The sequence below is a fragment of the Vipera berus genome, assembly GCF_964194415.1.
Source record: "Vipera berus genome assembly, chromosome: 17".
NCBI lineage: Eukaryota > Metazoa > Chordata > Lepidosauria > Squamata > Viperidae > Vipera > Vipera berus.
In genome coordinates this window covers 6,198,233-6,213,796 of record NC_138220.1, presented here as the reverse complement: position 1 = coordinate 6,213,796, position 15,564 = coordinate 6,198,233, and the positions used below count along the sequence as shown (strand labels likewise).

The following is a 15,564-nucleotide window of genomic DNA, read 5'->3' as shown; positions in this document are numbered from 1 at the left end:
GAATTCCTGAGCCAGCATGAAGGAACTATGGCCCCTTCATGACTCGTGGACTTCAACTCCCGGAATTCCTGAGCCAGCATGGGGGAACTATGGTCCCATTCATGACTCGTGGACTTCAACTCCCAGAATTCCTCAGCCAGCCTGGCTCAGCTTGGAAACCTCTCCCTTTCCCCTCAGCACGGCTGGCTCAGGAATTCTGGGAGTTGAAGTCCACCAGTCATAAAAGAGCCAAGGTTGCCCTATACACCAATCTCTGGAGCTGAAGCCTGTTCACTCCGTGAACAAGAATATCAATGGAGCCCCCTGAGTAGGGAATCCCAGGGGCCTGCTAGGCCTCGGTTGGGGCGTCAGGGAGCAAACTCGGCCGCAGCCCCCATGAGGCGCCTTCCTGGCTGTGACCAGCGCCTGGTAGCCATTCCTCTTCTGCAGGGCTCTCCAACCTCGGCAGCTTTGAAGACTTGTGGACTTCAACTCCCAGAATTCCTCAGCCAGCCGTGCTGGGAGTTTCAAATCCACTAGTCTCGAAGGTTGACAAGCTTGTGGAGACCGCTGCTCTTCTGGACGGTTCTTCCTGGTTGAACGGAGAGCAGTCTCAGGCTGCCTGCTCGAGCCGCCCTAGTTGGGATAGCCCTTCCCGTCTGCAGCAAGGAATCCCGGAGTGGGGAAAAACTGGGGCTGACCCACTGCAGACTGAGATCGGGTCTCCTGCCAGCAGTGGTGGGCGGGAAGGTGGACCGCCCTCTGGAAAACGAGAAATTCACGGGTCCTGGCGCCCGCCCCGAAATTGGGACCCGATTGAGCATAGGTGGTGAAACTTGCGCTCTGCCTCGAGGAAGCCTCGAGGGGGTTTGGTGGCGCCAAGGCGAGCCTTCAGCGGGACCGTTTGGGTCTGGCTCCCGCCTCGGCGTCTTCCACGGCAGGTCTTTCCTTCCTCCTTTCAGGAAGCCCAGGAGGCCGAAGCTCTCCAGGAGGAGCTCAATGAGAAAATCGAGAGACTCAAAGCCGAACTGGTGGTCTTCAAGGGTCTGATGAGCGACGTAAGTAAGCCCGGGCGGCCGTGCCGGTCGGAGCCGAGCGGTCGTTCTCGTGAAGCCGCCGAAGGACAGGCAGAGACACCGGTTGGCTGGGGGGGGGGCCTGCTTGTAGTTAAGATTGCCCGCCTGGTGTGACCCCCTCACCCACCCCCCCAAATGCATCGGACCGGCCCGCTCGTCGTCCTCCTCCTGCTTCCCCTCCGATTGGTGTCGATGCATTAACTTGCTGCTCCCTCCCCAACCAGCACCCCGGTGTCTTTCCTTCTCGCCAGCCAGCGCTGGGCCCGGGCGGCAGCCTCTCAGCACCCTTCCCTTCCTCCGCATGACACCGCAAAGGCAGGGGGCATCCCTCATAAGGCTGATTTGCTCTCCTCCTCTGCTTCTCCTGCAGGGACAAATGGTGTGTTGGGGGGGGAGTTCAGATTACAGAGAACGACCTTCCCCACATTCAGGGATTGCAAGCGTGTTTGGCTGGAGTTTCTTTGGGGGGAGGGGCGTGTTGTGTCTTTCCCCTTTGTTCTAGGGCAGGGGTAGGCAACCTCGGCTCTTTTTGATGACTCATGGACTTCGACTCCCAGAATTCCTGAGCCAGCCAAGCTGGCTCAGGAATTCTGGGAGTCGAAGTCCGTGAGTCATCAAAAAGAGCCGAGGTTGCCTACCCCTGTTCTAGGCTCGGGGAAGCCATGTTTGGGGACTGGGAAGCCCTTCTCGTTTTTAGCTCGGTGTGCTTCCCTCCCTCCCCCTTCAAAAACGATGGTCTTAGAAAACGACACTGGACGGTGTCAAGCGTGCCTTTCCGGTTGTTGTTTTTTTTTTTGACAACCCTAGTTGTGTAGTCTGTCCGGTTGAAAAATCAGGTAGACAACTGGCCGGATAGCAAAGGTGTGTGAGCCTCTTGTTTTATTGCCCGAGGCAAAAAATGTCAGCTTTCCTTCTTTGCGTGCTGCGCGCAGATTTGGGTCTTGGTGAAGTGGGTTTCCCCCTCCTCCCCCCCCCCCACAACACACCTACACACACTTCGTTTGTTGGCTTTAGATTCCAAGACTCTTAAAATCCTCTGTTCTCGAGAGAGCGGAGGACGAGAACCTCGTGGAGGGCAGGTTGCTGACATCGAGATGTCAATGGCGGTTCTCCGTCCTCCGGCTTGTCCCAAAGGCGGCTGGACATTCCTCGTTGTTGCTTTATTTATTTTTCCTTCCCCCTCCCCCCCTTGAAAACGTTTCGCTTCTCATCTGAAGAACCGAGGAAGCTTCTTGGATGAGAAGCGGAATGTTTTCAAGGGGGGGGGGGAAACCCAACAAAGTTTTGGGTCGAGATAACCTAGGTCAGGGGTAGGCAACCTCGGCTCTTTTATGACTCATGGAGTTCAACTCCCAGAATTCCTGAGCCAGCATGGGGGAACTATGGCTCCTTCATGACTCGTGGACTTCAATTCCCAGAATTCCTGAGCCAGCATGGGGGAACTATGGCTCCTTCATGACTCGTGGACTTCAACTCCTAGAATTCCTCAGCCAGCGTGGGGGAACTATGGCTCCTTCATGACTCGTGGACTTCAATTCCCAGAAGTCCTGAGCCAGCATTGAACTATGGCTCCTTCATGACTCGTGGACTTCAGTTCCCAGAATTTCTGAGCCAACTATGTTGGCTCAGGAATTCTGGGAGTTGAAGTCCATGAGTCATAAAAGAGCCGAGGTTGCCTACCCCCGGCCTAGGTCAAAGGAAGCTTTTGCCTTCGCAGCAGGCCGGTGAGTTTCCTAGTTGGACTTTGTGTTTCAGACAGTCCCCGTATCCCACTGTAATTGTCTCCCACACACAAACACACAGAAACACACACCCACACCCTGGGAAAGCGCCCAACTGCTCTCTTCGAGGGGAACGTTTTGTCCGCGTCCGTGAACGACTCGGAGCGCCTTGGTGGTGCTCGGAAAAGGGGGCAGCCTCCCGTGCGAAGGCCGGCCTGATCCGCGGAGCGCCCCTCTGCTCTTGCGAGGTGTGTAACCCGCCCCCCCCCTGCTGTCCTTCCCCGCAGCCCATGACAGATCTGGACTCAAAGATCCAAGAGAAAGCCATGAGAGTGGACATGGACATCTGCCGGCGTATCGATATCACAGCCAAGCTGTGCGATGTAGCGCAGCAGCGCAACTCGGAAGACGTTACCAAGATATTCCAGGTGATTCGGTTGGCCCGGCCCTGCGGAAGAACACACGGCTGTGTGGTTTTAAGGAGGAGGAGGAGGAGGAAGAAGAAGAAGAAGTGGAACTGATGACCTCCCTGGTCCCCACTCTCCCCTCCTCCCCTCCTCCTGGCCGGGTTCGTAAGCGCCAGACCCCCAGGAGGAGTCACCTAGTTCTCAAGAAGTCCCACTTGGAGATCTCGCCCGTTTCTTTAGCTCCCGGCTAGGGGTGGGCGTGGGATTGAACCAAGCACTTGGCTGCCTTCAAGGGGAGCCGGCAGTGGCTACCCCAAGCCCCTCGTTGGCTCCAAGGCCTAATCCCGCCACCGGCGGCCCCCAATGGCCCCCGACTTCCAAGCGGGGAATAAGGGCAGCCTCGGGAGCTGGAGACAGTCCCCAAAACGGCACTCGGGGTCCCCTGGCTACGGTCGTGAGCGAGTCTCCTTTTCATTCTCTGGTGTCTGAAACTAACCCCTGAGTGTGTGCGCGTGTGCGTGTGTGCGTGTGTTTTCCGCTCTTTTTTCCTCCTCCGGCTTCCATTCCGTGTAGCCCGTTTTCCTGGCCTGATTTAGCTCTGCCGGTAGACAGACACGGGCCCCGCGGTGGCTTCTCCCCTACAAGCTGAGAAGATGCCTCTCCCGCCAGTTCCTCTTGCTCCGCAGCTTCCCGCCCTAAGCGCCTCCAGCTGCTTCAGCGTTTTCCCACCCCACCCCACCCCACGCGCCACCCCCCCACCCCCGTTTTGGGCCTGCGCATGGCTGGCCGAGTGGCCCGAGGCCGCCCGTGGCTTGCTTCTGCTGCGCCGCCTGACGTCCTCGTGGCCTGTTGACTTAACACCTCTGGTGTGGCTTGTGTGCGCCCGCTCGCCCTCTCTTCCCCGCTCCTCTGGCGGGGCAGCAGCCCATCCCGGCCTGTCGGTCACGGTCCTATTCTCCTCCGGTCAAGGTGGCTTCCAAGAAGAAGGAGCGCCGGTTCACGTCGGAAGAAGACGTGGCCGAGCAGGAGACGGACAACGCCCGCTTCTCGGAGGAGGAGGTCAGCTGCTCGCTCAACATCACCGATGAAATGAAGAGGATGTTCAATCACTTGTAAGTACCTCGCCCTCCTCCCCCCCCCCCCTCGGCGGCTCTGTTTAGGCTTTGCTGCCGGAGGCGGGGTGTGTGTGTATCTCCGGCCCGAGAAACCAACCTGGGGCTGTGCGTCTTCCGGGAAAGGGAAGGAAAGAAGGAAGGAAGGGGGGAAGGAAGGAAGGAAGGAAGGGGGGAAGGAAGGACGGGGGAAGGAAAGGGGAAGGAAGGAAGGATGGGGGGAAGGAAGGATGTGGGAAGGAAAGAAGGAAAGCTAAAATAATCCCAGACAAGGCCCTGTTCCTTTGGGCTTTTGGGGGGGGGAAGGCGGGGGGGCGGACAGGACACCCTTTGATTCTTGCAGGGCAGGGCAGCGGGGAAGGCAGGACTGTCGGTTAGTGCAGAGCGCCCTCTGGAGGGCTACCTTCTTGAAGCAGGACGGAAGGAAAGACAGGCGGGAGGGAAAGGGGCTCGGCCCAACGCCCCCCCCCCCGGTCTCCTCCTCCTCCGCTAGTGCTAGCCAGTCCTCGGGGCTTCCTCCGAAGCTGGAAAAACCGAGTTGTAAACGTGAGGACTCCTCTCTTCAAGCAGGCGGGAGACCTTTGATTTTGATGACGACTGTGACAGCTTGACGTGGGAGGAAAACGAAGACACTCTGCTGCTCTGGGAAGACTTTACCAACTGCAACCCCACCGTGGAGCTCCCAGGAGAGGTGAGTGGGGGCCTCTTCTCTCTCCTCCCCCCCCCCCCATTGACAAGCCTCTGCCTTCCAAGCCCTGGACCCGACTCGGACTCTGCTTTCATTCAGGGCCCGCTTTCCATGGATGAACTGCTGTTATTAAGAGCAGCAGCAGTAGCCCTTAGACTTATATGCTGCTTCGCAGCGCTTTGCAGCCCCCTCTTAAGCGGTTTACAGAGTCAGCCTATTTGCCCCCCCCAAAACAATCTGGGTCCTCATTTGACCGGCCTCGGAAGGATGGAAAGCCGAGTCAACCTTGAGCCGGTCAGGATTGAACTGCTGGCTGTGGGCAGAGTCAGCTTGCAATATTACATTCTAACCACTGGGAAGGAAGGAAAGGAGGGAGGGAGGAAGGAAAGTAAGAGAAAGAAAGAAGAAAGAAAAAGGAAAGAAAGAAAGAGAAAGAAAGAAAGAAAATACCAGTAACCCTTAGACTTCTATGCTGCTTCGCAGCGCTTTGCAGCCCCCTCTTAAGCAGTTTACAGAGTCAGCCTGTTGCACCTCCAACAATCTGGCTCCTCATTTGACCGACCTCGGAAGGATGGAAGGCCGAGTCAACCTTGAGCCGGTCAGGATTGAACTGCTGGCTGTGGGCAGAGTCAGCTTGCAATATTGCATTCTAACCACTGGGAAGGAAGGAAAGGAGGGAGGGAGGAGAAGGAAGGAAAGGAAGGAAGGAAGGAAAGAAAGAAAGAAGAAAGAAAGAAAGAAAGAAAGAAAGAAAGAAAGAAAGAAAGAAAGAAAGAAAGAAAGAAAGAAAGAAAGAAAGAAAGAAAGAGAAAATACCAGTAGCCCTTAGACTTATATGCCGCTTCGCAGCGCTTTGCAGCCCTCTCTAAGGGGTTTACAGAGTCAGCCTCTTGCCCCCACCCCCAACAATCTGGGTCCTCATTTTGCCTACCTCGGAAGGACAGAAGGCCAAGTCCACCTTGAGCCGGTCAGGATCGAACTGCCAAACTGCAGTCAGCGGGCAGTCAGCAGAATCAGCCTGCAGTGCTGCACTCTGACCACTGCGCCACCACAGCCCAGTCAAGTCAGGTCAAATGTTTAAATATTAACCTCACTTCACCAGCAGGCCCAGTCCCTGTTTTTAATTTTAGCTCCGCTTCCTTAGCTAACTCTCGAGTCCTACGTCGGTGCCAAACCAAACTCACCGTGGCTTCGGCAACCTTTCAGAAGCCTTTGATCTTAATTATACCTGAAGGTATAGTGGTGTTGAGTGAGAGAATGAACACCTGGCCAGCTTTGGTGCCTGTCCCTCCTCTGAAGGGCTGGTGGGTTTTGTGCAGGCTTGGATAAGATTAAGCTAAGATAAGAGCTAAAATAAAACGTAAGATGAAAGATAAGGCGTGAGATTGGACATAAGAGATAAGATGAGATGAGATGTAAGATATGATAAGATAAAAGATGATAAGAGCTAAGATCAAACATAAGATAAAAGATAAGGCATAAGATTAGACAAGATATAAGATAGGATGAGATATAAAGTAAGATATGATAAGATAAAAGATGAGAGCTAAGATCAAACAAGATAAAAGATAAGGCATAAAGATTAGACAAGATATAAGACAGGATGAGATATAAAGTAAGATATGATAAGATAAAAGATGATAAGATAAGAGCTAAGATCAAACATAAGATAAAAGATAAGGCATAAGATTAGACAAGATGTAAGATAGGATGAGATATAAAATAAGATATGATAAGATAAGAGAGAGCTAAGATCAAACAAGATAAAAGGTAAGGCATAAGATAGACAAGATAGGATAGGATGAGATATAAAGTAAGATGATAAGAAAAGATGAGAGCTAAGATCAAACAAGATAAAAGATAAGGCATAAGATTAGACAAGATATAAGATAGGATGAGATAAAGTAAGATGATAAGATAAAAGATGATAAGAGCTAAGATCAAACAAGATAAAAGGTAAGGCATAAGATTAGACAAGATATAAGATAGGATGAGATATAAAGTAAGATCTGATAAGTTAAAAGATGATAAGATAAGAGCTAAGATCAAACATAAGATAAAAGATAAGGCATAAGATTAGACAAGATATAAGATAGGATGAGATATAAAGTAAGATCTGATAAGATAAAAGATGATAAGATAACCTTTATTGCAGGGGTCTTCAAACTTGTCCCTTTTATGACTCCTGGACTTCTACTCCCAGAATTCCTCAGCCAGGCACGTGGGGTTTTCAAACATGGCATGCCTGGCTGAGGAATTCTGGGAGTTGAAGTCCATGAGTCACGAAAGGGCCAAGTTGGAAGACGCCTGCCTTATTGTCATTTTTTTTTTACTCTGGGCACACGGGCACACATTAAAAATGAAAGTCTGTTGCCTGCTCTCAAGGGTACGCACGCACATAGCACACACATAAACATGCCACATACACACGTGTGCATATACCCACACCCTTACGTGCAAGTCCATATGAATATTAATCCCTGTCCCATCTCGAATCCAAGGAAGGAGCCCCAGGAGGCAGCAGAGGAGCTGGGGGCGGGCGGGGAGGGGGCTGGGCTGGCGGAGACCCCAGGCAGTGGCCTCGCTGCCCTGCCTCTCCTAAGCCTGCCTGTCAGGACCCACCCCAAACCACGTCTTAGGAAGACAAAAACTCTTGAAGTCAGTTCTAGTCCAAAAGGAATTTTTACTAGGACATGCTTGGTTGTGGGAATACAAGACAGGACTTAGTATTGTTTTACAAATTGAAATTTTACAAAGGATACCCGGTTCAACCCCCCTTCCCTCAACCCCATTTGGTCAGCCCCCCCCATCCTTCTATCATCCCTTTCGTGGGGGGAAAAAAGGAACTTCGAATCTTTATGGTTATTTTTTTTTTAATCCCATTTATATCCCGCCCTTCTCCGAAGACTCAGGGCGGCTTACAATCTAAGAAGCACAAATCAATGTGCTTAGCAGTAGCCTTCATTCTATGTATATGCCTGCTTATTAGGGGTTTCGGGGGGGGGGCCAAGCAGCATTATTACAAAGTCAGCTTAATTGCCCCCAACAATCTGGGTCCTCATTTTACCTACCTGGGAAGGATGGAAGGCTGAGTCAACCTTGAGCCTGGTGGGACTCGAACCTGCACTAATTGCAGGCAGCTGGTGTTACTTAAGGAGGCATTAGCCGGCTGCTCCACCAAGGCTCATGCCTTCTTCCTCTCCAGAATTAAAAGAACACACAAGCCAGAAGCCCTCTTCTCTTTTGTTCCCCCCAGTTCAAAAGGTTTCCCTTGGTCTTTGAAATAACCTAAGGCAGGCTGAATCCACATCCGCTCCGCCTTCCTCGGGAGATGGCAGAATCCATGGGGGGGGGGGAATAATGTTTTAAACATAGATTTATGAATGTGATAATCATCTAGAGCCTTGGTGGAGCAGTGGGCGAATGCCTCCTTAAGTAACACCAGCTGCCTGCAATTAGTGCAGGTTCGAGTCCCACCAGGCTCAAGGTTGACTCAGCCTTCCATCCTTCCGAGGTAGGTAAAATGAGGACCCAGATTGTTGGGGGCAATTAAGCTGACTTTGTAATAATGCCGCTTGGGTGTGTGTGTGTGTGTGTGTGTGTGAAAGCCCTAATAAAGCAGGCATATACATAGAATGAAGGCTACTGCTAAGCTTGTAAGCCGCCCTGAGTCTTCGGAGAAGGGCGGGATATAAATGGAATTAAAATAAAATAAAAAATAAAATAATAAAATAAAATATAAATGGATTCTGACACTGCCCCTTGGCGTGTCTTTCAGCCAGAGGAGAACCTGGGCAACTTAATCCACGAGACGGAATTTTTCTTCAAAACCCGGGACAAGGAATATCAAGAAACCATAGGACAGATCGAGGTAAAGAGAAAGGATGAGCTGGCCGGGGAGAGGCAGGGAAGGAAGGCCATCTCCGCTGCAGGGGGTGGGAATGAAACTGGGTTTTTTGGGGGGGGGCGGTGGTCCCTCGGCTGCAGAAACGGCGCGTGGTGTGTCACAGACGCCCCCCAAAAACGGGCGGAGGACCCGGTCGCCGTCTTACCGAAGGGATGCGCTTTGTCCACAGCCCAAGTCCACTGAGCGGGCTGGGGCCCGAGGGCTGCTCAGCAAAAGGCAGGGGGGTCTCGTTCAACCGCCTGTCCTTCTCCCCCTTTCCCCCCCCCCCATCCGCAGCTGGAACTGGCCACCGCGAAGAGCGACATGAACCGTCACCTCCACGAGTACATGGAGATGTGCAGCATGAAGCGAGGCCTGGACGTGCAGATGGAGACCTGCCGGCGGCTGATCAAAGGCTCCGCGGAAAGGTGGGGCAGGAGGAGGGGGGGCACACCAAGACCCCCGGCGGGAGTGGGAGGCAGCAGGAAGAGGCTGATCTCCAGTGTTCCGTAGAGGGTGTTTTGTTTTATTTTTTATCTGTCTGTCTATATCTATATATCTATCTCATCATTTCTATTATTTATTCTATCTATATCTATCTATCTCTATCTCTCTATCTCTCTATATCTCTATATCTCATCATTTCTATCATCATTTCTATCATATTATTTATTCTGTCATATCTGTCTGTATATCTATCATCCTTTCTATCATCTATTATTTATTCTATATCTATCTACCTATCTATATATCTATCTATATATCTATATATGTCTATATCTCATCCTTTCTATCATCTATTATTTATTCTATCCATCCATCCATCCATCCATCATTATCTATCTATCTATCTATCTATCTATCTATCTATCTATCTATCTATCTATCTATCATCTATCTATCTATCTCCATTTATGTCTATATATCATTTCTATCATCTATTATTTATTCCATCCATCCATCCATCCATCCATCCATCCATCCATCCATCTAAATATTTATCTCTATATCTCATTTCTATCATCTATTATTTATTCTATCTCTATCTCTATCTCTATATCTATCTATATATATATATATATATATCTTTATGTAAATCTCTATCGTCATTTCTATCATCTATTATTTATTCCTTCCATCCATCCATCTATCTATCTATCTATCTATCTATCTATCTATCTATCTATCTATCTATCTATCTATCTCTGTCTGTCTGTCTGTCTGTCTGTCTGTCTGTCTGTCTATCTATCTATCTATCTATCTATCTATCTATCTATCTATCTATCTATCTATCTATCTATCTATCTATCCATCCGAGGTTCGTAACCTGATCCCGCCTTTTGTCTTTCCTCCAGGAATTCCCCCTCCCCCAGCTCACTCGCCAGCAGCGACTCAGGAAACACGGATGAGATTCAGGACGACTTTGATCGAGACGCCGACGTCGAGCCGATGGTCAGCTGATGAACGCCCAGAGCGCGGGGCACAGAAGAAAAGGGGTGTGTGTGTGTGTGGGGGGGTGCGGGACGGGGAGAAGAGAAGACTTACAAAAAACCTGGGCAAAAGTCGAAAACCGGCAGCATATGAGGGCTCCAGGACTTCAGCGTCCTCGGCCGGCGTTCCCGGAGGGCTCGGCCCTCCCGCGTCATCTCAGGATTGGTGCTGTAAAAAAAAAAACACACACACACACACACACACACACACACAGAGAAAAAAACTTTTGTACTGTTCCGTCCACGACAAATGTGACAAAAAAAAAAAAGCTGCAGTTCTACCTGTGCCTTCGCTCCGGGCTGTGGCACGTCCGCCTGCGTCGGGACGGAAGGCAAACTCCTGGGGACGGGGGAGGTGGGGTGGGGTGGGAAGGTGGGCTTGAGAGGCTCCAGACCAACGTCCTCCTTTGGCTGCCCAGGGTGGCCGAGCCGAGGTAAGGCCGCCGCGGCAAAGCCAGAAGGGGACCGCAGGGTGGGGAAGGGTCCCAGTTTTTTTTTAACTACTATGCAAAAAAACAAAAACGAGAAGAAAAAAAAAAGCAAGAGTGTTTTGCTTGCCTTATTTCTCCCCGGCACGTTTGGGTCTCTGCCGCGTTGGGATTTCTCTCCCCGGCGCTCGGCGGTTTGGTACCCTTGGCCCGGCCTGGGGTTATGTCCGTTATGGCTGGAGAGCTGTGTTGTTGTTGTTCTTGTTGTGTGTTTTTTTTTTTGCTGCTGCTGCTTCTTCCCCGAGCGCCGGGCGTTGTGTTCCCGGCCTCGGGGTGGGGGGGGGCTTCAAGAGATGAGGAGGGAAGCCATGGGGGTGTCCAGGCTGGCGGCACCCGAAAATGCCCTCCTCGTGTTTTGCGTTCCACTGACGCGAAGTATTCTCTGGGGACGAGGGGTGTGGACGTGCCACTCGGGAGAGGTCGGCGCATCCCACAAGCAGGCCACTGAAAAAGGAAGCAAACGATTTTTATTTTTATTTTTATTTTTATTTTTATTTCTCCCCCCCCTTTCATCCTTTCACTCTCTCTTGCTCACGTTTGGTGGCAACACCGTGTGCACCCGACCGACCGGCTGGCCAATTAATTGCTTGGCGTCTGTGGGCGGCTGGCCGTTCGATGTGAACGGTGGCAGGATGAGGGTCAGTTAGGAGACACCCCCCCCCTCTCCCCATCCACACCTGAAGCCAGCTGGAGACACACACACACACACACACATCCTTCCAGCTGTGCACACTTCTGCTCTTGTTCTGTGCTGTGAAACTTCTTCCCAAGGTGGTGTGTGTGTGCGGTTTCGGTCCTTTGCAAAGAAGCCACCGTGTCTAGACTGACCCCCTCCGGTGACGGGCTGCTTAGGGCACTTTTTCCCCACAACCCCGGTGAGTTTTTGGTTGTGTGTCTGTGTGTGTGTGTGTGGATTCTTCTCCCAAACTGCTTTTCCTTCGCTGTTTTTTTCCCCCTAGCCAAAATTGCATCCTTTTCTTTCCTTCAAACCAACCAACTTCCCACACTCCTATTATTACTTTTCTTTTGTTGTTGTCGTTGTTGTTGTTGTTAAAGAGTCGATACACGGTACTTTCATAAAAAAAAACTTGCCTTGAGGTCATTGTAATTTGGGCTGCTTTAAATTGGTGTGGGTTTTTTTTGCGAAAAGGCCCGTGCCCGGATCGGGCTCTTTTTCTCCTCCCAGCCCAACGCTTCGGTTTTGCCCTTGGAACATCTGTCGGATTTCACAGTTGTTTCGCGGCCTGGCTGTTGAGAACGGGCGCTCTCTTCCATCGCCGCCAAAATTGGGCGGCTGGCGGATTCCCCCGTTTCGTTGTGCCTGTTACTGTTTTACTTCTGAACGCACAAGCAGGGTTTGGTGTGTAAGCTTTTAACGGAGGGCACGTGAATGAAGGTTGGTAGGAGGTGGGCACCGTCCTGGCTGGCGGGGTGGGTGGGTACCTAGGCGAGGAAGGGGCCGTCGCCTGGCGTTGGGGGCGCGAGGGCAGTTCTTTGAGCTGGAACAAGGTGGGCTCCGAACCCCTATCCACAGGAGGGGTGTCCGAAAGTTAAGATGGCAGGTGCGCAACCCAATCCCCACCCCGCTTTTACCCGCACGGGGTGGAGAACGTGTCCGGCCTCACATCTTGGCTTTTTTTGACACTTCCCCCGAGGACGGCCTGGGCAACTTGTCACAGAGAAGACGTGGTGGCGGCTTTTGTGTAGGTGTGGAAGGGAAGTGGGGAGAAATTGCTGAAGACAATAAAAGTTGCGATGCTCCGGGATCGCACAAAGCGGTGGTCACCAAACGTTACACGCAGGCTTTAATTCAGGTTTTTTTTTTGCCACTGCATGGGCAGCGGCGAGCGATTCAAGGGTCAAGAGAGCGGTGCGTAATTGCGGTCAGGAGTGGCTTCGCTCCGTGGGCATTGATGGTGCTGGCACAGTGCGCGGACGGGGGTGGGTCTCTCCGGGGATTGAAAGCGCACCAGGAAAAGCAAAATAATAATAATAATAAATATATCGGTGGGGCTACAGGACATACATTCAATTACTTCCTTTCTCTTCCCCCCCCCCCGCCACTCTTCCGTAAGGCTGTAAATCAAGGGTCTTCAAACTTGGCCCTTTTATGACTTATGGACTTCAACTCCCAGAATTTCTTAGCCAGCATACCTGGCTGAGGAATTCTGGGAGTTGAAGTCCACAAGTCATCAAAGGGCCAAGTTTGAAGACCTCTGCTGTAAATACTTTGTTTTGTCTTCACAGGACCGTGTCCCAGCGACACTTTTTAAAAGACTTACCAATCTCGTTTTTTCTGGTGGGTTTTTTAGGGGCAGGGGGGGGGGGAGCTAACATTTTTCCTTTGCTTGTTAGCAGGGCGACGGCGGTCTGTCCAATTCCTAAGCAAACTGGGTTTTGTACCACATTTGGGGGGGAGACGCCTTTACTTCGTCGAATGCATGTTGTTTAAAAGGTGGGGGGGGGGAGGAAAAGAGAGAATAAAATGTCCAAAGAAACCGTATCTCGTTCCCAGGATCGGCGTAATTCAATTTTAGCTCAAGCCATGATGAGGACGCAGCAAATTTAAATTTAAGCCTGGTGACGGTTCTCTCAGCTCCGGCACCTATTCCTTAAAATCAAGCCAATCACACTTTTGTTGCCGCACAGCATGCGAGGGAAATGATTTGGGAAGCAGAAACTCCCGTCCTTTTTCCCTCTTGGATCTCGGACGTCACGGCAGGTCCAGTGGTGAAAAGATTCAAAGCCAATTCATCCTTGTTGTGTAAGGTTGTGTAAACGGCAAGGTTGGGTCTGCATCTACTTTTAAGCTGGAATAAGTCGGAACATTTTTGCAAAGCTGCTTAAGACCAAAAAAACGGTGTTTTTTTATCCTTTTTTTTAAAAAAAAACATGGCCTGGTTGTTCTTCTTCTTCTTCGTCCCACGGCATCGTTCTCATTCCAAAGCCACCAACGCGTACTGTCCACGTTTGGGGTGCATGCGAAGGAATGAAGGGTGGGGTGGGGGTGGGGGTGTAGAAAAGGACGATTGCAAGCAATAGTTCAGGGGTCTTCAAACTTGGCCCTTTTATGACTTGTGGACTTCAACTCCCAGAATTCCTCAGCTGGGCATGCTGGCTGAGGAATTCTGGGAGTTGAAGTCCACAAGTCATAAAAGGGCCAAGTTTGAAGACCCCTGCGAATAGTTAATGAAAAGTCACCCCCAAACCTTATTCCGCTTTCTCGAGAGGTCGGCCCAGGAGTCTCTTGATACGAGAAAGCCGACTGCGTTTGGCATGGAGACGTTTACCGTGTTGTACATATTGTGCTTTATATTCTGTATATCGGCCTGTTTTCAAGGGGGGGGGCGCGGGTGTTTAAACCAGATTCCGTCTTTATTTGTGCGCTTGCCAGGAGAAGCCGTTGGTTAAGCTCGCTCCAAAAGGGTTGTGGGTGTCGTTTCCCCCCTCTTTTCTTGCGCCACTTTAAAAATGATGGATCGGGCACTGAGAATTGGTGACCTCAGGAACCCCCCCCCCATCTTCCAGGGGGTGGTTTCCACATACCCTGTCCCCCCACCCCACCCCTCACCCTGTGCCAAACCTTCCGCACGCATTGAGCCAACGCTTTTCCTTTCTCCCCCCTCCCAACGCGTGACACCCACCCACACACCTTTTTTTGCACCTTGGGGTAAATTGACCCCAATGTCGCCCTCTCGGAGAAGGCGGCAGGTACACATCTGTGGTTGGACCCTCCTTTGAACCCCCCACCCCGTCTCCCTCCCCACCTCCCGATTCTCCCTTAGGAAGGGTGGTGGGTTTATCTCTGGGGGGGGGTTTTCCCCCTTTCGTACGACAATGTACCAAACGGGTTTTTTCTCTTGTGAACGAGGGACGTTCTCGAAGCTTCTCGGCCGGCGGGCGGGAAACGGGGTACGGTCGCTCTTGGTTTCCGAGGAAGAGAAACCCCCTGAACAATAAATGCCAAATTTTCTGGTTACTAAAAGTTTTGCGTGGGTCTCTTTTTTTTAGTTGCACCCCAATTTCCCTCCCCGGTGCGAACCCTCCCTCCCTCTGGGTCTTGGGTGCCAGTCTTCCCCAATGGGCCTTACCCTCCCCCCCCCCCGTGCTCCCAGGCCTCGTGTTGCCCCCAAGTGCCACCCATGGAGGAAGAATCCATCCATTTTTAAGGTAAGCGAGGCTGGGGAGGGGAGGGTCTCCTTGGCCCGTCCGGAGACCCTCTTTTTTGGGGTGGGGGTCCCTTTGCTATTCCTCCGCGAAGACCCTAACGAGAGAGAATGCCGTATGTTTGCAGGCGTGCTTTGGCAGGCTTTTTTATTCCAACCGGAAGGGTGAAAAGCCGCAGGCTTAAGGTCAAAAAAGGAAAAAGTGGGTGGTTTTTTCCACACCCCCCCCCATATCCTGGGAGGTGACTTTACATTCTCTTGTGTTATTTTTTTTTTTAATTTATTTTTAATTTTTAATTTTAATTTATTGCACAGATGACTTTTTTAATTTTATCTTCATTTCCGTTATATGTTGTTGTGAGCCGCCCTGAGTCCTTCGGGGAGATTAGGGCGGGATATAAGTCCCATTAATAAATAAATAAATATTCTCCCCCCCCTCCCGCTCCCTACCGCAAGCCGAGCCCAGAAGACACAACGTCCTTGCAGGGTAGGACACCCTGTGCCAAGCAGGCAATCCACCCTGTTGTTGGGCTTCGACGGTGCCCAACCTT

General features: G+C 51.3%; 1 protein-coding gene across 3 annotated transcripts in view; it reads left to right on the top strand.

Annotated features, from left to right (window-relative positions):
- Positions 1-14,826, top strand: part of IFFO2 (intermediate filament family orphan 2) — a 35,138-nt gene extending 20,312 nt beyond the window's left edge. The window contains exons 3-9 of one of the 3 annotated variants that reach the window (XM_081341493.1): positions 942-1,037; positions 3,064-3,204; positions 4,153-4,295; positions 4,866-4,986; positions 8,762-8,854; positions 9,167-9,297; positions 10,225-14,826. In XM_081341493.1, coding sequence (XP_081197619.1) covers positions 942-1,037; positions 3,064-3,204; positions 4,153-4,295; positions 4,866-4,986; positions 8,762-8,854; positions 9,167-9,297; positions 10,225-10,330 — 831 coding nt within the window. In that variant the 3' untranslated portion in view covers positions 10,331-14,826. Of the gene's footprint in view, positions 1-941; positions 1,038-3,063; positions 3,205-4,152; positions 4,296-4,862; positions 4,987-8,761; positions 8,855-9,166; positions 9,298-10,224 lie in introns of all 3 variants that reach the window. The other 2 variants (XM_081341492.1, XM_081341494.1) reach the window with 2 other exon arrangements.
- The last annotated feature ends 738 nt before the right edge of the window (positions 14,827-15,564 follow it).